This window comes from Bufo bufo, chromosome 4, assembly GCF_905171765.1.
Source record: "Bufo bufo chromosome 4, aBufBuf1.1, whole genome shotgun sequence".
NCBI lineage: Eukaryota > Metazoa > Chordata > Amphibia > Anura > Bufonidae > Bufo > Bufo bufo.
Window position 1 is genome coordinate 13,883,901 of NC_053392.1, and position 24,374 is coordinate 13,908,274.

The 24,374-nt window shown below is 45.1% G+C and overlaps 1 protein-coding gene across 1 annotated transcript; it reads right to left on the bottom strand.

The window, feature by feature from the left end:
- Positions 1-273: 273 nt before the first annotated feature.
- Positions 274-22,594, bottom strand: LOC120998350 (oocyte zinc finger protein XlCOF7.1-like). The gene is made up of 4 exons (XM_040429016.1): positions 22,543-22,594; positions 20,150-20,305; positions 19,943-20,066; positions 274-1,931 (listed from the first exon to the last, which is right to left on the bottom strand). The coding sequence occupies exons 2-4, from the start codon at positions 20,171-20,173 to the stop codon at positions 709-711; spliced, it is 1,371 nt and encodes a 456-aa protein (XP_040284950.1). The 5' UTR covers positions 20,174-20,305; positions 22,543-22,594; the 3' UTR covers positions 274-708.
- Between the last annotated feature and the right edge of the window lie 1,780 nt (positions 22,595-24,374).

Genomic DNA, 24,374 nt, shown 5'->3' on the forward strand with positions numbered 1-24,374 from the left:
TATTGCATCCGGATCTGGGCAGCTTATCATAGAATCAACCATTAATTCTTCATTGTACCAGTGGCTGAGGATAATGTGAGACCATCGGTCAGAAACATTGAAGCTCAACTCAATGTAGACCTGACAACTGGGTAATGACTCTAAACATACAAAAAAAACACACACCAAGAAATGACTGGAAACAAAAAGTAATAGAGTTTTTATAAGTTGGGGTCATTTTTTAAGACCAGCGTTTTAGACGTCGGCCTTAATACCCCTTGAGCTTACCAGTATTGATATGTCCACATATGTTATTTAAGAGTCTAAATAGGGAGTCCTTCCTTTTCACTATGTCCCTCTGGATTGGCCTACGCTGTGGGTGGAGGTATGAATACAGTAAGAAGAAGCAAGGTCCATGGGGACAATTCTTCACTACTCTGACAGTAAAGAAGGCTCTTCTTTTCTTTCTCACATCCACAATGCATTTCCTCCATGAATTCTGGTCATTGTTGACCTCAGGTAAATAAAATGTGGGTGTTTGTCAGATACAGACTAATTCCACCCAAAAATAAACCCTCTTATCGTCTTGAAAAATGTCATGACTCCAAAAAAAATTTTTCCTCATAACATTTCCCAAAAAACAGACAAGAATATGGTTTCTTCTCTGTGTGAAATCTCATAACTTTCAAAATTAGATTTTCTTGTAAACCATTTTCTACGTATAGAAAATCAAAATAGCTTCTCCCCTGTGTGAATTTTCTCATGTTTAATGAGATTCGATTTTTGTGTAAAACAGTCCCCACATTCAGAACATATAAATGGCTTCTCCCCTGTGTGAATTTTCTCATGTGTAATGAGATTTGACTTTTGTGTAAAACATTTCCCACATTCTGAACATGAATATGGCTTCTCTCCTGTGTGAATTCTTTGATGAAGTTTGATGTTATCTTTAGAAATACATTTCCCACATTCTAAACATGTATATGGCTTCTCTCCTCTGTGAATTCTTTCATGTCTAACAAGATGTGATTTATCTGTAAAACATTTCCCACATTCTGAACATGAATACGGCTTCTCTCCTGTGTGACTTCTCTGATGAAGGTTGAGGTTGCATTTAGAAATAAAACATTTCCCACATTTTGAACATGAATATGGCTTCTCTCCTGTGTGAATTCTTTCATGTCTAACAAGTTGTGATTTATCTGTAAAACATTTCCCACATTCTGAACATGAATACGGCTTCTCTCCTGTGTGACTTCTCTCATGTATAACAAGATATGATCTACTCGTAAAACATTTTCCACATACTGGACATGTATATGGATTCTCTCCTGCATGATATCGCTGATGCTTGACAAGACCTGATTTATCTGTAAAACATTTCTTACATTCTAAACAAGTAAATGGTTTTTCTCCTGTGTGACTTCTCTGATGTACCTTGACCTTGTCTTTAGTAATAAAACATTTCCCACATTCTGAACATGAGTACGGCTTCTCTCCTGTGTGAATTCTCTCATGTTTCACAAGCTGTGATTTATAGATAAAGCATTTCCCACATGATGAACAGGAATATGGCTTCTCTCCTGTATGAACTCTTCTGTGAGTAAAAAGACCTGAGCGTTGTGCAAACCATTTTCCACATTCCTCACATTGAAACCTTTTACCCTCTTTCTGCCCGGTACTTGTGGTAACAATCTGTGATTGATCAGGTGAAAGTTCTTCATGATTAGGTGGATTATATGATATATCTGGTCTTGGGGAAACAATCTGTATTTGGTCTGTAGACGGTTCCTCATGATTAAGAGGATTATATGATAGATCTGCACTGTGAATACCTGGATGTACATTACAGGTAATGAAGTCTTCTGAAGAGCGCTGCTCGATATCTTCATCTTCTACTTTATAATCTGGTGTTAACATGAAGTTTTCCTCAGATTTCTTATTATAATTTTCTGTAAGAATGAAAAATAGATTTCGTTGTTTTCTTTTTTTAAAGTATGACAAAGATAAATGTATAATGTTTCTATTACGCCGGAAACACCGTTTTTGAGCAAAAATCTAAAGTGGATCCATCAGGAAGGAAAAGGATACGACCTTCCCTTAAAGTTCCTGTTCCTTTTGAATCCTTTCCCTGAACACTTTAAGATGATGCAACTTCAGCACTCCTCGTAGATTAAGTGAATATTTGACAATTAACAAAAAAATACTGAATAAAAACTCCAGTAATTTAGTTAATGCATTTAATCTAAATACTATTTTAATCAGTTGAAATGCATAAGTGAAATTATTGGAGTTTTAATCCATGTTGGTATTCCATAAAGAAGATGTTGAAGATTCAATTTATCCACCGGAGTGCCAGAATTTTCTTTGTTTACTTTATCATGGATGAATGATGTAGTCCAGGACTCTGCTCTACACGCACTGATCCCTTCTATTACATAAACCTAGACCTGAGAACATTCAGAAATCTCACATCTCAACCTTCTCTGACAATCAGTCCTCTGCCAACAAATTAGGCCCTTCTATATCAATTGGGGATAACTCAACCCCTTAGTTGATCAGCCTATTTTGGGCCTTAAAAAGGAGCTTTATGGTTTCATTAAAAAAAAAAATTATTTGCCCAGAGTTGCCCTGTACACCCGATATTGATTTCCGGGCCTGGCCTCTGCAGCAGTTCTTCTATGTGGGATGCTTACATGCAGAATGTCCTGTTTTTCTAAGCAAACACAACATGCTTTGCTCTGTAATGTTCCACAGGGATGGAGAACCCCCCACCCACATTAACCAAGTTATTTCTATGAGTGCAAAATTTCAGAGACAAAGGTGGATTATCCGCTTGCTGAGAAATCGGGTTATAGTTACATTTCACAGAACTTTATGCAGAGCGGAGAAGGTAGCAGCTACAGAGAGAAAGAGTCAGAGGCACACACATAGAGGCTGCTGTTTGACAACCTCACCCTAAGGCTGGCTTTACAAGAACACTGCTCAGCTCTGCTGTATCTTCTCCTCTTTATGTGTCCGTTCTTTATTGTAAATCCTTGTTAAAGTACATGATGATAAGAAAGTGGAAAAGACAAAACACCCATAGCTCATCAAGAAAAGAACACTCTAATTTATGCATTTAGACGCCTGGTTGACCTTGTTAGGCCATGCCTCTACTATGATACAACCGGCAGGCATGCGTTCCTTTGCAGGCTCGTCTGAATACACTGACAACTACGGCAGCTGTACTAGAGTCCTAAGCAGCAGAAGCTGCAATACCTGCACCACCACCACAGGCCACTTTATGGTGGGGTCTGGTCTTTGTTTATCTGCTCCTCCTCAATACGATGGAGACCCTATTCAATGCTATGGTTTTATAAACCAGTGTACCCTGAACTTTGAGCTGCTGTCTCGTGAGTCCCCGACAGACCACTCTAAAAGTGGCTTTTATGATGTCCCATCTCTCAGGAGAAGAGCCGGTCTGGATAAACCTGCTGTGGGAAAGAAATGATCTGGTTACTAACAACTTTTCTGTTGCCTTCTCCCTACTTGATGAACTAACTCTGCTGCCTCCCTACTGTGTCAGGGCAGTCTCTTTGTGGGTCAATACAGCATCCAGTTCCAAACCCTAGCCTCGGAACTAGGGTGGAATAATGAAACTTTGGTGGTGGCTTTTTGGGAACGACTGGCAGGTTATATCAAGTTGGTGGGTCAGCACATTCCTTCTACTGTGTATACCTTGATTTCTCTGGCCACATGAATCGACCTGCTGTTCTGGGAACAATCCAAAGAGGCAGTACGGGAAAGAAGACTGTTTCGATTGGCACCCAAGTTCCAGAGGCCACTTTCTTCCTCTCTTCTTCAGCTACTGGATCAGGACCTATCCAGGTGGAGAGGCTCAGGCTAATAGAGGAACGTATGCACAGATGCTACAATAATCTTCATACTGCGGAGACAAGCCAGAAAAATCTTGGGCTTAGGGTCAGTAGGAGAGGTTGCCCTTGGTGAAGATTCAGTCCTCTCCTTTGACTGTGTCTTTCTCTGGTACTCAGTTAACCGCTGTCACACACACAGGGGTTGGGGAAGTGACCACTGATCTCAACCCGTGCCCCTGTCCCTGCCTACTTGCCTCGCAAGTCCTAGTGGACCAGCAGGTCGGCAAACCCTCAGCTAGGATAAGTGCAGGGAAGACAGACAAAACATGCAACAGAAAAGTCAAACAAGCAGAGTCAGAAACCAAGAGAGCAGCACGGTACCAGAGGAGCAAGCAGAGGCTCATTAGGAGGAGCCGAAGTCAGAACCAGCAGGAAATGCCAAGGCCAATGGATGAGACGGACGGGTAATCAGAGAACAAGCAGGACCAACAAACCAAATAAGTAATATCGCAGGAAGGACCTCAATAACAGGCAAACTGTGGCCAGCAGATTGCCTGTTTAAATAGAGCGCTAGTGGAGTCATGTGACGTGGCCAGCGTCACATGACTCCTGAGTTCCAATACAGCCGAGCGCCAAGTGATCAACTCGGCACTCGGCCCCAGTGTGGTTACCACTGGGCCGGGCGTGCTGATGATGCGAGCGTGCCTCGGCCGTCCCCGCTTCCTGGAACCACGTACAGAGTGCATCGTGACAGTGGGCCACCGGACCCAAGGCCCCAGGCGACAGCTTCTCAGGATGTTCCACATGAAATTTCTTAACAAGTCTAGAGGCATGAACATCTTTAGCTGGTACCCAGGACCTTTCCTCCGGTCCATAGCCTTTCCAGTGCACCAGGTACTGTAAAGAGTTACGGACTCTCCTAACATCCAAGATCTTGGAAACCACAAACTCCTCGGAATCATTAACCAGTACCGGAAGTGGAGCGGACTGTGAAGGAACAACAGGGGCAATATGTTTTTAAGCAGAGATTTGTGGAAGACGTCATGGATGTGTAAAGATTCAGGCAGCTTCAACCTAAACAATACTGGATTACTTGCCTCCGTAATCTCGTACGGACGTATAAAGCGAGGTGAAAACTTTTTGGAGGCCACCTTAAGAGGCACATTTTTAGAAGATAGCCACACCTTCTCCCCAACCTTGAAAATCCATCCCCTTAGAACGTTTCTTATTTGCTTAGATTTTATAATTATTTTGAGCTATTTCTAGGTTCGACTGAACCCGAGCCCAAACTGTTCACAGTTCTGACGAGACCTTATCCGCCTCAGGGTTAGACGAGGAGATGGATGACCCAGAATGAAAACGAGGATGGAAACCATAATTACAAAAGAATGGGGAGACACCAGAGGAGGAATTAACATGGCTGTTTAATCGCAAATTCTGCAAAAGGAAGGTACTTAACCCATAATTGTTGATCATCGGAGACGTATGACCTGAGAGAAAGACAATGAGATTTGGCACCTCTGACAGAAGGCTCTCCAAAATCTAGACACAAACTGGACACCCCTATCAGATACAATGTTGTCGTAAATATCGTGCAAACGTACAATTTGTTCTACAAATACACAGGCCAGAGTCTTAGCATTAGGAAGCTTATCAAGAGGAACAAAATGTACCATCTTACTGAACCTATCAACCACTACCCAAACCACAGTTTTACCCTCTGCAGGTGTCAGGTCTGTGATGAAATCCATAGAAATATGAGACCAGGGTCTACTAGGAATGGGTAGGGGTCGAAACTCACCAGCAGGGCGAGTTCTAGGGGTTTTAGACTTGGCACACACCTCGCAGGTCAACACATAGGACTTGACATCTTTGAATAGGATGGGCCACCAGTAAGACCTTGATACCAGCTCTTTAGTACTCTTGATACCAGGATGCCCACACAAAACAGAATCATGACACTCAACCAACAGCCGGAGACGGAATTGTTCGGGAACAACTTATCTGTTGGTGTGGGTGTCAGGGGCCAGATGTTGTTCTGCTTAATAAGAGCAGTAAGATCTTGGGACATGGCTGCTAAAAAGACATTAGCTGGCAATATGGTTTCAGGCGGTGCGTCTGTATGCTGAAACGCACAAAAACTCAGAGATAGAGCATCTGCCTTCACGTTCTTACTTCCTGGCCTGAAAGTGATGGAGAAATTAAAAAGTGTAAAAAACAATGCCCATCTGGCATGACGGGGATTAAACCTCTTAGCAGTCTCAAGAAACATCAGATTTTTGTGATCAGTAACAACGGTGACACAATGTTTAGCCCCCTCAAGAAAATGTCTCCACTCCTCAAACGCCCATTTAATGGCCAGCAATTCACGATTCCCACATGTCATAATTCTCTCAGTTGGAGAAAATTTTCTGGAAAAGAAGGCACAAGGCCTTAAATTGGTAAGACTAGAGGGGCCTTGTGAGAGGACCGCCCCTACTCTCCGTCCTCGGAGGGATCCACCTCTACAATGAAAGGTCTCTCTTGATCCGGCTGAATCAAAACAGGAGCGCTACTGAAGGCCTTTTTAAGAGTTTCAAATGCTTCGGTAGCTTCAACAGACCAGTTATCCAGGTCCGCCCCTTTTTTGGTGAGGTCCGTCAAGGGCCTAGCAATTACCGAAAAATTCTTTATAAATCTACGGTACCTAAAATTAGCGAAACCCTAAAAAACGTTGTAAGGCCTTAAGGACGATGGCCTTACCCAGTCCATAATAGCTAATACCTTGCTAGGATCCATTTTAAAGGCGTGAGGAGTGACAACATACCCGAGATACAAAATCTCTTGTACCCCAAAAACACATTTCTCCTGTTTGGCAGCCAATTGATTCTTCCTCAAAACCTCTAACACTTGTTTAACATGAGACACATGACTCTCAAAATCAGGGAAAAAAATCAAAACATCATCAAGGTAGACAATCACGAATTTACCCAAGAATTCTCTGAAAATATCATTCATTTTGGAACACTGCTGGCGCATTGCGGAGTCCAAAAGGCATTACAAGATATTTGAAGTGTGCAGCTGGAGTATTGAAGGCTGTCTTTCACTCGTCTCCCTTCAAATTAAGTTATATGCCCCCTTCAAATCAATTTTAGAAAACCAGGAAGCCCCCAGTACTTGATTAAACAGATCAAGAATCAACGGGAGGGAGTACTGATTCTTAATCGTAATCTTATTTAACTCCCGATAATCGATACATGGTCTGAGGCCTCCATCTTTCTTTTTGACAAAGAAAAATCTTTGATACAGAAGGCCTAATGTATCCCTTACTGAGACTCTCTTTAACATAATCCTCCATGGCCTTGCGTTCAGGTCTAGAAAGATTATAGATGTGTCCCGTGGGAAACCTGGCACCCTCTACCAATTCAATGGCGCAATCGTAAGACCTATGGGGCGGTAGCGACTCGGGGTTCGAGGAGGAGAATACATCCATATATTCCTTTATAACTAAAGGCAATGTATTGGATTCTGCTGAGATCCCCGCTTGCACCACAGACAAGCACGAGCCGCATCCAACCCCCCATTTCACCAGTTCCCCCTTGATCCAGTCAATAATGGGATTATGTAACTGGAGCCACGGCATTCCCAGTTCTACCTCTACTGGTAAGTTTTCAAGAACCAACAGGGAGCATATTTTGGAGTGACATACCCCCACTGTCAAGGATATCTCAGGGGTGGAATACTTCACGGTACCACCCATCAGGGGGGTGGAATCGATAGCCATGATGTGGATGGGAGTGGGTAGTGTCAAAATCGGAATACGCAACCCTAATGCAAATTTCTGATCAATAAAGTTAGCAGCAGAACCAGAGTCGATAAAATCATTACCAGAACATTTGTTATTTCCCATGCAGACAGTAATAGGTACTAGTAACTTACTCTTGACCACGTTAGGAAATACCTGGTTCTTAAGCTCTCCCGTCTTGGTAGATTTACCGGAGGAAGGTTTCTTGGAGCACTGGTTAATCAAATGATCTGAGTCTCCACAATAGAAACAAGCCCCTCGTGGCGGCGCTGATCTCTACGAGGCATCCCGACCTGCATGGGTTCCTCAGAAGAGAAATTGACTCTGCTCATAGGACAGACCTCTGCCTGGACCACCTCCTGGGGAAAAAGCAAACGTTCCTGCCGTCTTTCCCTAACAGTCTGTCAAGTCGAACAGCGAGTGTCATAGTCTCCTCCAATGTCTTAGGAAGCTGAATAACTAATAGGTCTTTAAGATTTTCGGACAAACCTGACCTGAACTGGCTTTTAAGGGCTGGTTCGTTCCAGCCAGAGGGAACACACCATCGTCTGAACTGGGTGCAATACTCTTCAGCAGGTTGATCTCCCTGTACCAAAGCTTTAAGAGCGGTTTCAGCTACCATGGCCCTGTCAGGTTCATCATACAAGGTTCCCAGGGCCTGAAAGAACCCCTCAACGGAACTGAGACAACCAGCATCGGAAAGGCAAGGAAAAAGCCCACTTGTTGGGTCTCAGAGCCGGATGACAAGGGGCGTAATCTGAAATAAAGCTTACAGTTTTCTTTGAAAGAAAGAAACTTTTTACGGTCACCAGAAAATGTTTCCGGAAGCTTAATCTAAGGCTCCATATGATGACTAGATTAATGCGGAGTGGAGGCACTCGGTTCATGAATTGGTGGAGAAACTCCATTTACATGAGTCAGGACAATCTGTGTCAAATTAGAAACATGCTCCGTCAGGGTAACCAAAGGAAATGGAGCAGCACGGTAGAAGAGGAGCTGAAGTCAGAACCAGGAGGAAATGCCAAGACCAAATATAAAATATATTAATTTCATTTAGCCTCTACTTCTGAAAAATTTCTGCCGAGATTTAAACTCACAACCTTCTACATTAGAGCCAAGAATCTTAACCACTACGCTATACAGCTACATGTTAGCATGCACTGAAATATGAAATAATACTTCAGCTGTATAGGAATACTTACTACATGACAAACTACTATGAGGTTTTTCTGACATAGTCTATCATTCAGCTTTATAGCTGAGTGGTTAAAGTCCTTGCTTCTAATGTAGAAGGTTGTGAGTTCTAATCCCGGAACAAACTTTTCAGAAATAGAGTCTAAATTGGATTTAAATACACTGACTCGAGCATCGCTCTCTATCACATGATGTATTCGGCCGAACACTGTGATGTGCAGAGCATCGCGATGCTCGAGCTGAACTGGTGTTCGGCCGAGCATGCTCGCTCAACACTAGTGGTGACATATGTGGATGGAACGGCTCTTTCCGAGGGTGCACTCTAATATTTTCCTTTCTCATTATTTCAAAGTCCTTTAGTCTACTACTGCTGTGACTACTTTGGCTCCGACAGCATAGTCCAGTCCTGAATTGGAAGTCCAGCGAAAATTTGCATTGTGGATCAGCCTGTTATTCTAAATGCCTGACTCATGTACAGCCTGTCCGACGTCTTCTGTTACCACAGAGCCTGCAAAGCCTGCCAGTGTATTATCACAGAGATAAAAAGAGGCTAACTCCCTTTCACCTCATCGTCTTATTGACTTCCTAATTGAGTTGCTGCCTGGTACCACACTTCATCGAAGCCAAGTATACTGTCTCCTACTGAGACCCAAACTATTGTGGGAAGTTGATTGGCAAGTCGTCTTCTCCTGCTGGAGCCGGATTTTTTTTGTCAAGAATAACATGGTCACTCCAACCCTCGGGACGGGCACTAAGCGAGTAGTTGGTTTTATCTTTTGCCTGATCATCATAAAGACTGAACTGAAGACATCCGAACGGAATGCTCTCCTTTCAGAATGCATGGGGATATACCTGATCAGTTCTTTTCCGCATTGAGCCCTTTGACGGAACTCAGTCCGGAAAAGAAAAATGCAAGTGTGAAAGTACCCTTATGTGCAATTCAGTGATTCCTGCAGTTCATTCCTCACGTCTCTCACCTTAACGGCTCTCTAATCCGCTCTCACCCATAAAGGTACTGATGCCAAGAGGTGGACTCTAGAGGCTGGAATCCACCTTTCAAGCCTTGAACAAGCCTTTTGTTCAGAACCGTTCATCACTGGCCCAATATCACCAAGCAGTTCTTCTTGGATGTAGATGAATCCTCCACTCGGGCAGGGGGCAGTTCGTACAAAGAAAAGTGCCTTTGGGCAAGATGGTGACGTGTGGATTCTTTTCCAAGTTCTTCTCCCACTCCCGAATTAAATTACTGCAGAGGAGACTGAGAATTGTTGGCTCTGAAAGAGTAGCGATACCTGCTGGAGGGGGCTAGTCATCCTGTAGTGATCTATACTGATTAAAAAATGTTACTATCTACAGACCGCACAGGCCCGATGGTCATTAGTCTGTGGCCCTATTTGGATTTTCCTCCTGCAAATTCCGTTCTGCAGATAAGAAATGTTATACAGTTGTGTTCAAAATAATAGCAGTGTGTTAAAAAAGTGAATAAGCTCAAAATCCTTCTAATAGCTTCTATTTCCATACACACAAATGCATTGGAAACACTACACATTTTATTCCAAATCAAAACATGAAGAAAAACTTGTGTCGTTCCTCAATTTTTTCTTAAGAAAAGTGAATATTAGACTCTTAAAAAAATTAGCAGTGTTTGTATTCTTCTTTACAAACTCTGAGACCTGCTGGACGTCTGTGCTGCTCGGAGTCACCACCTTCCTGGCCCGTGACCAGATTCTCAAGCCAGGATGATTGGACTACATTCCACAGTTCTTTCTCTAGTTCTTGGTTTGCCTCAAAACTGCATTTTTGATGTCGCCCACAATTTTCTATTGGATTAAGATCCGGGGATTGGCCGGCCGCTCCATAACGTCAATCTTGTTGATCTGGAACTAAGATGTTGCACGTTTACTGGTGTGAGTGGGGTCATTGTCTTGTTGGGAACACCCATTTCAAGGGCATTTCTTCTTCAGCATAAGGCAGCATGACCGCTTCCAGTATTCTGATGGATTCACACTGATCCATGATCCCTGGTCTGCGATAATAGGCCAATACACCGTAGTATGAGACACATCCCCATATCATGATGCTTTGCCCACCATGCTTCACTGTCTTCACAGTGTACTGGGGCTGAATTCAGTGTTTGGGGGGTCGTCTGAAAAACTGTCTCCGGCCACGAGACCAAAAAGAACAATCTTACTTCATCAGTCCCACAGAATGTCTCTTTAAGCCGTCAATGTGCTCTTTGGCAGATTGTAAGCTCTTCAGCACATGTCTTTTTTCACCAGTGGGACTTTGCGGGGGCTTCTTGCAGATCGCTCGGCTTCACATAGGCGTCTTCTCATTGTAACAGGACTCACAGGGAACTTTATTAAACCTTTTGTTCATCTTCAGGAGCTGATTGTTGGCCGAGGTCCTCGCCATTTTGGCTATTCTTCTTCTATCCATTCGAATGGTAGTTTTTGCGCTTCTTCTTCCGCGTCTTTCAGGTTTTGGGTTGCCATTTTAAAGCAGTTGCTATCATTTTAGCTGAGCAGCCTATTATTTTCTGCACTTCTTTATATGTTTTCCCCTCTCCAATCAACTTTTTAATCAAGGTAAGCTGTTCTTCTGAACAATGTCTGGAACGACCCATTTTCCTCAGGATTTCAGAGAAAATGCATCGGTAACCAGCATGTACAACATTTGGCTGCCCTCCTTCCTTAAATAAGGGCAATAATTGCCACCCGTTTTTTCAAAGAATGAATGACCTCACTCATTGAACTCCACACTGCTATTATTTTGAACATGCCCCTTTCATTAGTGAATCAATTACACAGAATCAGCAGCATGCATGTCATGACTGTTGGGTCTGTTGGGTTTCTATTACTCTATTACACCTGCTAGTAAATTATTTGCCATGTAGAAATATCATTCGACCAAAAACAGTGATTGATCAGGTTAGTGATGTCTGGCTGCTATTATTTTGAACACAACTGTAGCTGACAATCTATCAAGATTCTTTGACTACTGATCGAGAGAAAAAGCCGCAGTACATCACTGATCCTGACAAAATTGTAGCTGTGGCCTGTGTTCAGGTCAAGAACGTTCCTCCTAGTAAGACAGTTTTTTTTTTTAGACATCGTTCCAAGGTACCTGGGTATCCTGGTCTATGTAAACTGCTAATTTATTATGTCAGTAATATTTGTGGTCTTCAATGAGGAATTTTGTTTCTGCTTGCACCACATAGTTACACAGATAAAAAAACGACTTAAGTCCATCAGCTTCAACCAAGTGATAGGTGGAGATGTGCATTTTTAAAAAGGGGAGTGAGACCCAGATTTCTACACATTTTCATAAGCATTTATGCCATTTAAATTGCATGTGCTCAGAACCCCGAAACTAAAAACCCGCTGGTATGCTTTGTCCTACCCATTCCTGAGACTCCATGACAAAACAAACTATGGACTTATCACAGACTTGTCCTCGTCCAATGGATGCAGTCACCTGGATAGACCATTTTTTCCAAATGGCTTATTTTGTCCCTGTGCCTAGATTACCCTCTGCCAGTCAGCTGTCTAAGAGGTATATTTTTAATATATATATATACAGTACAGACCAAAAGTTTGACACACCTTCTCATTCAAAGAGTTTTCTTTATTTTCATGACTATGAAGGCATCAAAACTATGAATTAACACATGTGGAATTATATACATAACAAACAAGTGTGAAACAACTGAAAATATGTCATATTCTAGGTTCTTCAAAGTAGCCACCTTTTGCTTGATTACTGCTTTGCACACTCTTGCATTCTCTTGATGAGCTTCAAGAGGTAGTTCCCTGAAATGGTCTTCCAACAGTCTTGAAGGAGTTCCCAGAGATGCTTAGCACTTGTTGGCCCTTTTGCCTTCACTCTGCGGTCCAGCTCACCCCAAGCCATCTCGATTGGGTTCAGGTCCGGTGACTGTCGAGGCCAGGTCATCTCCTTCATGGTCAAATAGCCCTTACTTTCAAAGTTTTCTCCCAATTTTTTCGGCTGACTGACTGACCTTCATTTCTTAAAGTAATGATGGCCACTCGTTTTTATTTACTTAGCTGCTTTTTTCTTGCCATAATACAAATTCTAACAGTCTATTCAGTAGGACTATCAGCTGTGTATCCACCTGACTTCTCCTCAACGCAACTGATGGTCGCAACCCCATTTATAAGGCAAGAAATCCCACTTATTAAACCTGACCGGGCACACCTGTGAAGTGAAAACCATTTCAGGGGATTACCTCTTGAAGCTCATCAAGAGAATGCCAAGAGTGTGCAAAGCAGTAATCAAAGCAAAAGGTGGCTACTTTGAAGAACCTAGAATATGACAGATTTTCAGTTGTTTCACACTTGTTTGTTATGTATATAATTCCACATGTGTTAATTCATAGTTTTGATGCCTTCAGTGTGAATCTACAATTTTCATAGTCATGAAAATAAAGAAAACTCCTTGAATGAGAAGGTGTGTCCAAACTTTTGGTCTGTACTTTATATATATTTTTTATTATTATTGAGCATGTCCTCTGGCTCCACATATTTTCACTGCAAATAGCAGAAAGGCATTTGTAAACTCATGGATGTGTCTCAGGCAGGTTGAACATACCGATCAGATCTTAACTAATCATTTCTGTCGATTTACTAATGTCATAATAATCATACCAGCGAGTCCACAAACAAGTCCCCTGTCTTCATTGTTCATGGCCATCAACTCAGGATTCGTCTTCCCGTCTCTCCAACATCTGAAGTTCCAGCAGCAGATTCTTCGCTGGAGAGAGCCAAAGTGAAGAAGATTGCCCATTGCAAGAGCAGATCTTCTCTGCAGTTCCCTCCAGGTGACAGAGAATAGATCTCTTCTAAGTACAGTAAGTTAAAGGTGACTTCTTATAACAAGCTCCTTGATTCCTTGACCATTCAAGGTTATCAAAACATGTATTCCTGTATGCTACAAGTTGTGACTCCCTGCTTCTTTGCATATACCTAACTCCTTTCACATCTCTCTTCTCAAGATACTCTAAATATAACAAGCCTGTTGTCTCTCTAGTTTATTCTGAACATACTTATGGAGGTCAGGAACATTCTTGGTATGAAGAAAAAAAATAAAACTACTTCTAGGTGTAGTGAAAAGGTTATGGTCCAGAAGGGAGATCTTGGAAGCCTTTGGAAAATGTTCCCCTTTTGTAAGAGAGATTTCTGCAGAGTTCTGGCATAAAGAAGGGGAGGAGATTAGTGGGTACTGTTAGGTTGGTGGCCTCTGTCCACTGTTGTCCTGCTTTCCTAGGAAGGCATGGTCATCGCTCCATTCACCCTGTGTGTATTGGGACTAGTGCTCAGAGAACTTCCTTACAGCACTTAGAGGTAATTCTTCCCTCTTACTCGCTTCATCTGCTGACTAAGTTGTTAATCATCCTTCCTATTTAGCTGGGCTGTGGTTACACCACCTTGACTGAGCTTTGAGGTTTTCTAGTGTCTAGTAACCAGGGAAGGTGTGATCTCTTGTCTGACTACCCATGTACAATACCCTGCCTGACTGCCGATTCTGCTCGATCTTTGAACTACTATCTTGAATAAGCACGCACTTAACGTGCCCGGACTGTGTTCAGAATACATCTTTTGCCTGATTCCTTGGTGCTTCACATCGGTGTCTCTGACCCCCGTGGGTCAGCTGCCAACTACAACAGGACTACTCCAGGAGGTCCACATCCTTGTACAGGTGTTAAATGGCAAATACCAGAGAACCACTAGGACAACACTCTTAGGTTTCGACCAAAGTCAAACTGGTTAGTTGGCACAGTGGGTCTACAGCCACTGTTCTTTACAGATTCCTTTTACTTAGAGATCCATTGCCTCATTCTGGAGAAAATGTAACCTGTAAACTTCTAGGACTGGAATTAACTCTGATCCCAGCAGTGAAAGCTAGCACCTTCAAAAGATAGCGCTGACAATACCACTGTATGCTAAATACTTGCCTACAGTGCTGTCCATTAATGGTCCATGTTTTAATAACTTATATCCTGCTGACAGACTCCCATTAGGAAAGGTCTGTGTGCTGGGATCTGAGGCCTGTCCTGGGCTGGAGAGCTGAGACCCGTGTGTCAGGGGAACAGGCCGCCTTAAGCCTGTATTTGGACTTTCTGAGGCAGAACTGCCACCAAGGTGACTTTTTGTTATATTAACTTGCCATTGGGTTTGAAGTAACACCAACACTGCAAAAGTGACGTTTTGTTTTTGGCACCATGTGTGAATAAACACTGAAGTTTGAATTACGAACTTGTATTTTGCCTCTGTACTGCGGCCACTTATCCTAACTACCAGAGCGAATCCCCACACCACGTACAGTGTCAGGACGTAGTGCGCACTATTGCCTGATTCCTTGGTGCTTCACATCGGTGTCTCTGACCCCGTGGGTCAGCTGCCAACTACAACAGGACTACTCCAGGAGGTCCACATCCCTGCACGCAGTCAGGTGACAGTGCAGTGCGGGCCGGAGAAGACAGGGGAGCGCGACACCGGACCTGTAGCAGAGCCGCAGCGCAGAAGAGGTAAGGAAGTTTTTCATTTTAGTCTGATGGGGTCTGAAAGAAGAGGACTGATCTGAGGTCTGATGAGGGTCTGAAAGAAGAGGACTGATCTGAGGTCAGATGGGGGTCTAAAAGAAAAGGGATGATCTGAGGTCTGATGGGAGTCTAAAAGAAAAGGGCTGATCTGAGGTCTGATGGGGGTCTAAAAGAAAAGGGCTGTTCTGAGGTCTGTTGGGGGTCTGACATGGAGGACTGATGGGGTTCTAACATGGAGGACTGATATGGGGGTCTGATGACCTTCTGGGTGCATGGATGGAATGTATGTATGAATGGAATCGGTTTAGGTTGTTGTGTAGGTTTTGACCTAGTCCGATTCAGAATGTGTGGTGGATAGCCGCGTTCTAGAAATCTCACTAATGCGTTGAGCCCTTGTTGTTTCTTTCTGTACTATCCTGTGTACTGTGTGTAGTTGGGAGCCTGGTAAGGCTTTCTTTGTATTGGGAGGGTGAAAGCTGGAATAATGAAATAAATATTACGATCTGTCGGGTTTCTTATACAGGTCTGTAATCAGGTTGACACTTTCGTCCTTGGTGATAGTGGTATCCAAGAAACTGATAGATGATGAATCATAATGGATGGTGAACTTTAGCTCAGGATAAATTGAGTTAAGGAAATTATGGAATGCAATTAGGGATTCTTGTGTTCCTATCCATATGCAAAAGATATCATCTATATATCTTTTCCAAAGTGTGACATGTGTGGTGAAGAATGGATTTGAGTATAGATAGGTATTCTCAAAATCATCCATGTAACAGTTTGCATATGGCAGTGCTACGTTCAAGCCCATTGAGGTCCCTTGTTTCTGGATGAAATATTCATCCTGGAACAGGACGAAGTTGTTGGTTAATACCAAAGTATTACCAAAATATTAAAAGTTCTAGGAGTTCTATGCAGAGATGGACTACTTCTGGGTGTAAGTCTGTGGACTCTAATAATCTCTAAGGCCCTTTTGGTGTTGGATGGAAGTCTATAAGCTAGACACGTCACGGTTCACGAAGATGGAATCTGGTGGTAGTGGTTCTAAACTCCTAATGATGGTAAGAACGCTGAGGTATCTAATAAACAGGATCTTGTGTTTTTAATGTAAGGTGTGAGCACTTTTTCAAGGAAGATAGGATTGAATTGGTCAAAGCTATGATTGGGCGGCCCGGGGGATTTTCAATGTTCTTATGTATTTTGGGTAGGACTAGATTACCGGTGTGACCAGATTTGAACAAGTCAGAAAATTGGCTGTAGCATCATCAAAGACCCTGTTGCCATGGTAGTGTGTATGATATATTGTATTTGGGGCAATGTGAGAAGTGGGGTTCGGTGGTAATTTTTGTTAAACCTCAGTATCATTGAGTTGACACACGATTTCTGCATGTACTTAGTCTTATCCATTAGTTACCACTGTCACCACCGCCAGTTCTGTGAGAAGGTCTGTTAGACGTTCTTCTCTACCTCTTGCATGACGTTCTTTGTTTTGGTTTCACTTTGTCATCTCCTTTCCTTCTCCCAGCTGTCACCTATTTACACTAATTGTCTCCCTTTATATTCCCTCCCATACTGCCTCACTTTGCGGTTTATACTACTTCCTGGATTGTGTTCACTGCTGGAGGCTGCTACTGCTGATTCCTCAGATAAGTCTTTTTCCATTATTTGTGTTTCCTTGCTGGCTTGATTCTAGGTGACCCTGACTCCGTCCGTATTAAGTGCAGGGAGCCGGTGGTCGTGTCCCCTCACTATTATAGGGTTTTCAGGTGTCACATAGTATTAGGTACGTGGGCATGCAATCGTCTACCATAAAGACCTTTGCATGGGCATAGCAGTCAGGGAGAGCTCTAGGGGTTTTATAGGGCTCACCCATATGCTCATTAGTTTGTGATCAAGCCAGTCGGGTGTTTATTTATAAGTTCCAGCTTATTGCAACACCATCCATGACAACCACCTTTATCAGCTGATTTAATGACTAGTTGTTTATCTAGAGTGTTAAGGGCCTGCCTGTTTGTGTTGCTAAGGTTGTGTGAGAATTAGTATTTACCTTTTGATAGATCTTTTCTGAATGTCTATATCTCTTTCCACAAAATAGACAAATGTTTCCACTAGGGGGGTAGTTCTTCGGTGGACGGTACAAACTCATAGATTGAGATTAGGGACGTTGGCCTGGATTTGTGCCCCTCTCTCTCTCAACAATATTTGCAAAGTATGCTTTGAGGCGGATGTTTCTAAACAGCCTCTGGAGGTCCATATCCAGCTGAAATATGTTAAATTATGTAGTATGTCTATTGAAATGTTGGGGAGACCACTCAACGAGTTTGCCAGCATAAATCCTCTATAAGGAGGAAAGACCTCCTATTACCAGTTCCAGCACACTTTGAACAGGCACGACATAATATTTCACAACCGAAATTCCAGGTTATTGAACGAGTGCCCCCTTAATGACGAGGAGGTTACAGATCCAAGCAACTTAAAATACGGGAGGCCTATTGGATCCATACACTGCAGAGCCTCTCTCCAAGGGGGGGCTCAATAGGGAATGTGAAATCCAGTCCATGCAATGTTTATAAACCTTTAACATTTTTCATCTACAGGCGGTTTGACCATATTGAGCCCTCCTACTGCCGCACTATCGCATCCTTTCGGTAACTGTACCTTTGGACACTTTCTTTTACATACAATTACTCCATACATTGTATTCACCACATCCACAATCTTCGTTGTCTTTAACTATATACTTCATTTTTTCACTTTATTTTGTTTTTTGATTCATTATTTCTTAAATTTTTTTCATGTTATTTTACATTTTTTCAATCTGTGCTCATTTTTCAACATATTTTCTGTTTTTCACACCTCCATTCTTATTATACTCTGGGTATCCTTCTGTCACGGATGAGGTATGGGAGGGAACACCACACTGACAACAGGAGGGAAGGGAAAAGCCACTAGGCCTCAACGCTAGGGAAAGGGTCACCTCCTATAGAACCCAACTCCTTGCCCTGACTCCTATCCGTATGGGCACACCTTGAAGGTAGGAATGCCCATACACCAGGACCTGGAGACCCTATAGAGCCCTATGGGTATTGGCAGGGCTTGAGACGACCTGTTCCTTCCCAGGTGAATGAACCAGAGTCTCCCTGAGGCGTAGTAACAACAGACACGGGGGGGGGGGGGGGGGGGGACAACAACACACAAAGGATCGAGACACTTAGCTTCTGTAGAGAGATGGACGAGCAGGAACACCAGAGAGGACAACACACCAACTCTTCCAAAACAAAATGAAGCTATCAACAGCATAGCCAGAAGGGTGAGGTCAGACTATATAGGGGAGGTGTAATGACCACTAAGCGACACCTGAAACAAGGTGATGATACGCATCGACGCAATGTGCCGATGCATAATACGGATCGGGACACTGGTATAACTTTTCCCCTTCACCCCCAGTATATCCCTCCTCTATTATCATTGTTAGGCCCACCACGCCCGGCCCGTACTCTTTATCACTCATATACTTACTTTTTTGGATGGTTACAGATCATGCGTTCCACGCGGTCCCAGCTTCCGGGTCTGTGGAATGCATGTGCATGCGCGATCCACTAAATAGGATGCGGATTTCCCTTTATAAGCTAGACGCAGTGGAGTACCGCCAATATAGTCAGCCCACGCAGCTGCTATGGGGCCCGTGGCGGGGGGGGGGGCGGCTGGAGTGCATGGAAGGCCCCGCCCCCTACATCTGCCATTATGTATTTATGATTGCAACAGTCTTCCGTCCCAAGTCCCAGACTCAGGCGGGCCCTGCTTCCCCTCTGCTCAGCTCCCCCCCATTGTGTGCAAAATGCCGATGGGCGATGTCCCACCTGTGACCTGTCTCCTCCTGACCGACGTTGACCCGGCCAGTGACATCCTGCAGACCGCTTATTCTTCTGCTGCTGATTGTCTGCTGAGCCTGCGACTCGCACACTGGCCAGAAGCGGACGGGCCCCTGGCCTGTTGTGTGCCAGACTCTATGTCTAAAAAAGTTTATGGGGGTAGTGGGGGACAGCTGGGAATTACAGAAAGAGACAGCTGAGAGTAAACTGCTAAAAAATCCCTATGTCCTATAATATCCAGAAGCAGTGTTATTCCTCATGTACAGACAGCGGCGGATTCTTACCTGTGACCAGTGTGACACTTCAGGCCACGTTACTACTGTGACCCCCGCCCCCTCCTCCCCAGGAGACGTAAACCTGTGATCCCTTGTACTATACACTGCAATACTGCTCTACAGTGATGTTACCGACATCCTTCCACACCCTGCCAGAGAAATAGGGACTATAAGGCTTCAGAGGCCGGGGATCCTTCAGTCGCATCATACAAAGGGAGGAGCGGGGACAACATCGGCTTCTCTCTGCTCAGATGTCACCAATGTCACCACAGAGCACAGTCTCTGCAGCTAGAAGACTCCCGGACCAATGATAGAGGTCACATGACAAACTACATCACATGTCATTACACGCGTGTACACACTGCACATGACCGGACTGAGGCTCTAACACGGCCTCTTCTCACCTCGTCTCTTCTTACCTGGTGATGTCAGAGGCCGGGGAGCCTCCATCATGGCCTCCTTGTACAGATCCTTGTGTCCTTCTACATACTCCCACTCTTCCATGGAGAAATAGACCGCCACATCCTGACACCTTACAGGAACCTGACAACACAATGACACCGTCATCACCCAGACCCCTCCAGTGCTGTTACTGGAGAATTTCCCAGCATTCCCAGCAGTGTCACCTCTCCAGTCAGCAGCTCCATCATCTTGTGGGTGAGTTCCAGGATCTTCTGCTCATGTATCAGGGGGGGAGGCTCTGTGACGGGGGTCCTGCTCCACCCTTCTGACTCATGGATGATGGGAGTCCCCCCCGATGTCTTCTTCACTATGATGTAATCCTGTGGATGGAGAGAGACACTTAGGGAAAGAAATTCCTTCCTGACTCCAGATCTACACTCGGAATCCCTCCCTGGATCATGGTCCTATCTCCAGTAATCTAGTCACTAGAAGCTGGAATATTATTACCCTCCAGACCTCCAGGCCCCTTCTGGACTCTTCTAGAGCAGGGGTACTCAACTGGCAGACCGCGCTCCGAATCCGGACTGCAGTTGCCAGCTGTCCAGACCCCTGCATGCAACCAGGTGCCGGCTCTCGGGGTGCCAGAGCCCAGAAGCAATGAGCACTTCCATCAATACAGATAGAAGCGCTCATTGCTGGAGCGCAGGGAGCCGGGTCCTGTCCCTCGCCGCTCAGCTCCCCGCGCTCCTCTCCCTCACCGCTGCCCGCGCTCCTCTCCCTCACCGCTCCGCTCCCCGCGCTCCTCTCCCTCACCGCTCCGCTCCCCGCGCTCCTCTCCCTCACCGCTCCGCTCCCCGCGCTCCTCTCCCTCACCGCTCCGCTCCCCGCGCTCCTCTCCCTCACCGCTCCGCTCCCCGCGCTCCTCTCCCTCACCGCTCCCCGCGCTCCTCTCCCTCCCCGCTCCGCTCCCCGCGCTCCTCTCCCTCACCGCTCCGCTCCCCGCGCTCCTTTCCCTCACCGCTCCGCTCCCCGCGCTCCTTCCCTCCTTCAGGCCGGCGGTGCACAGAATGGTGAAGCAGGAAGACTTCACCCCGCTCCACCATTCAGCACGGATCGCACTGCCAGCATTTGTGGGTGGAGCCTGCAGCCCGGAAATCTGCATAAGCTCCGCCCACAAAGTGCTGCAGAGCGATCTGTGTCTGCAGGGGAGAGAGGACTGAGGTTCAGGAACGGGACAAGGGGAGTAGTTACTGTGTTGTTCTTGGTGTTTTTAACACAGAGGGGGCACAATGGGCATTCCTAATGTGAAGGGTCCACAATGGGCATTTCTACTCTGCAGGGGGCACAGTGGGCATTATTACTGTGAAGGGGGCAAAATGGGCATTACTAGCACAGAGGGCATTACTAATATTAAGGGGGCGCAATGGGATTTCTACTATGGAGGGGGAACAGAGGGCATTACTACTGTGAAGGGGGCACAATGGGCATTATTACTATTAAGGGGCATTATTACTGTGAAGGAGGCACAAAGTATGCATTACAACTTTGAAGGGGCACAGAGAGGGCTTTACTACTGTGAGGGGGCACTTAGGGTATTCATACTATGTGGGGAGGAACTAAGGAGGTATCCCAATGTGTCAGTGGCACTAAGGGATCACCCTGCTGTGAGGGTGCACTCAGAGGTATCATACTCTGTGGAGCACTAAAGGGATATCATACTGTCTGAGGGGCATTAAAAGAGGCATCTTTATTGTAAGGGGCACTGAAAGGACATTCTTAGTGTTTGGTGGGCAGAAAGGAGATTCGGGGGCTGGAGGTGTTGGTTATTGCAAAAAAATAATAATAATAATAATGCAGCACTCCGCACCAATGGTGTCCCTCCTTTTTGTTCTGCAGCTCGGACCTTCATCCTACAGCAGACTCAGGTATGTGAACCTTTACAAAAAGTACTTCAGTACCCCTGGTCTAGAGAATTCCCCATGACTAGGAATGAGCGAACTTCTGTTTTCAAGTTCAGCTTACAAGGTTCGGGTTATCTAAGTATTCGTTATGGATTCCGCTATCACAGTCCATAAGTTATGATCCGTGATAGTGGAATCCGTAACGGAATTCTTAGATAACCCGAACCTTGTATGCTGAACTTGAAAACACAAGTTTGCTCAACCCTAGTCATGGCTCCTTCCTCTGGCAGAGAGCTCCATAGTCTCACTGCTCTTACAGTAAAGACTCCTCTTCTATGTTGGTGGAGAAACCTTCTTTCCTCTAGATGTAGTAGACGCCTCCTTGTTATAGTCCAGTATCATCTAGATGTCAGACTAGTGGTAGAAATCCTCCCTCCAGGCCACACTCCGGCCATCTCCTCCTCTGCTTCCTCTCCTCTTGGGTACAACGTGCCTACTTACCTTCTCATGGCTCCTACAACATGACTATTGGTCTCCATGATACATCACTGACCATACTGGTGGCTGATCTTCAGGTTCTCCATCACTTGGAAGGTCTGGAGGCCGTTCTCCAGGACCCTGGACTCTTCCTATCACTTCCTATGATGGATTCTCCTTCCCGATGTCTGACTTGTTACAGAATACAATAAAGAGGAGAGAAATCTAGAAAAGTTTACCTCTCCGCTCAGCAGGGAGATGATCTCCAAGGTGAGGTCTAATATTCTTCTGCTGATCTCCTTCCTGTCCATCCTTGGTGGTCATTCAGGAGAAGAGGAGAGACCTGGAGGAGCTGGAGGCTTCTAGTACTGCAGGCGCCTTTATGAGGAGAGGAGAGGCTGGAAATCCTCCAGGGACAAGAGCATTAGTGAGATCCAGAACCGCACTTACTGCTCCTGGAGAGACCCCGCTTCTCAGAGCCCCCAGCACCGGGGATAAAGGGGGATTCTGGAGAAATGGCTGATACCAGAGAGAAGAAGAGGCTCCAGACACCACAGCAGTGACTACCGACCAGGACCTGCTCTGTATCTGCTGCACTGCAAGAGCTGAAGGACCTGGGATGATGTCACCGTCATGTGATCAGTGCAGGGGGCGGAGCTCAGCAGTGGAGAGAAGTGGTAGAGAAGGACCTGGGATGATGTCACTGTCATGTGATCAGTGTAGGGGGCGGGCTAATCTGTGAAAAGGAGACGTGTTGGTGAAAGACCTGTGATGACATCACTGTCATGTGATCAGTTCAGGGGGCACAGAATTGGAGGGGAGTGGTGGTGAAGGATATATAATTACTAAAAGTCATGTGCCCAAAAACACTGAACACCAGATCTCTCGTTTGTTAACTAGCCAGATCGGTGTGACATCATCACAGGTCCTTCACCGCCCCTAGTACTCCACATCTGATCTCCACCCCCTATTGTCCTCATCACATGACAGTGACATCATCACAGTTCCTTCATGATCACACTGTCTCAATTTCTAAGCCCCGCCTCTCCTGATCACATGACACCGACGTCATCACTTTTCCTCTCCATTGATGAGCTCCGCCCTCTGCACTGATCACATGACAGTGACATCATCCCAGGTCCTTCTCTACCACTGCTTAGCTCCGCCCCCTGCACTGATCACATGACGGTGACGTCATCCCAGGTCCTTCAGCTCTTGCAGTGCAGCAGATACAGAGCAGGTCCTGGTCGGTAGTCACTGCTGTGGTGTCTGGAGCCTCTTCTTCTCTCTGGTATCAGCCATTTCTCCAGAATCCCCCTTTATCCCCGGTGCTGGGGGCTCTGAGAAGCGGGGTCTCTCCAGGAGCAGTAAGTGCGGTTCTGGATCTCACTAATGCTCTTGTCCCTGGAGGATTTCCAGCCTCTCCTCTCCTCATAAAGGCGCCTGCAGTACTAGAAGCCTCCAGCTCCTCCAGTTCTCTTCTCCTGAATGACCACCAAGGATGGACAGGAAGGAGATCAGCAGAAGAATATTAGACCTCACCTTGGAGATCATCTCCCTGCTGAGCGGAGAGGTAAACTTTTCTAGATTTCTCTCCTCTTTATTGTATTCTGTAACAAGTCAGACATCGGGAAGGAGAATCCATCATAGGAAGTGATAGGACGAGTCCAGGGTCCTGGAGAACGGCCTCCAGACCTTCCAAGTGATGGAGAACCTGAAGATCAGCCACCAGTATGGTCAGTGATGGATCATGGAGACCAATAGTCATGTTGTAGGAGCCATGAGAAGGTAAGTAGGCACGTTGTACCCAGGAGGAGAGGAAGCAGAGGAGGAGATGGCCGGAGTGTGGCCTGGGGGAGGATTTCTACCACTAGTCTGACATCTAGATGATACTGGACTATAACAAGGAGGCCTCCACTATGTCTAGAGGAAGTAACACATTTTTCTTACCTGAAAATGTAGTTTCCTGGAGTCCGCAGGCAGCACAGATTGGGATTAAGTCCTATCCCGATAACTTGGCAGAAGATATAACAGCATAACAAGTTAATTGAATAATTAACACACGACACAT

Coding starts and splice junctions, on each gene's coding strand:
- LOC120998350 (XM_040429016.1), bottom strand. CDS start 20,173: ATGATGGAGCTGCTGACTGGAGAG. Junction 20,067..20,149: donor TGGAGCTGCTGACTGGAGAG/GTGACACTGCTG, acceptor TTGTGTTGTCAG/GTTCCTGTAAGGTGTCAGGA. Junction 1,932..19,942: donor CCGGCCTCTGACATCACCAG/GTAAGAAGAGAC, acceptor TCATTCTTACAG/AAAATTATAATAAGAAATCT.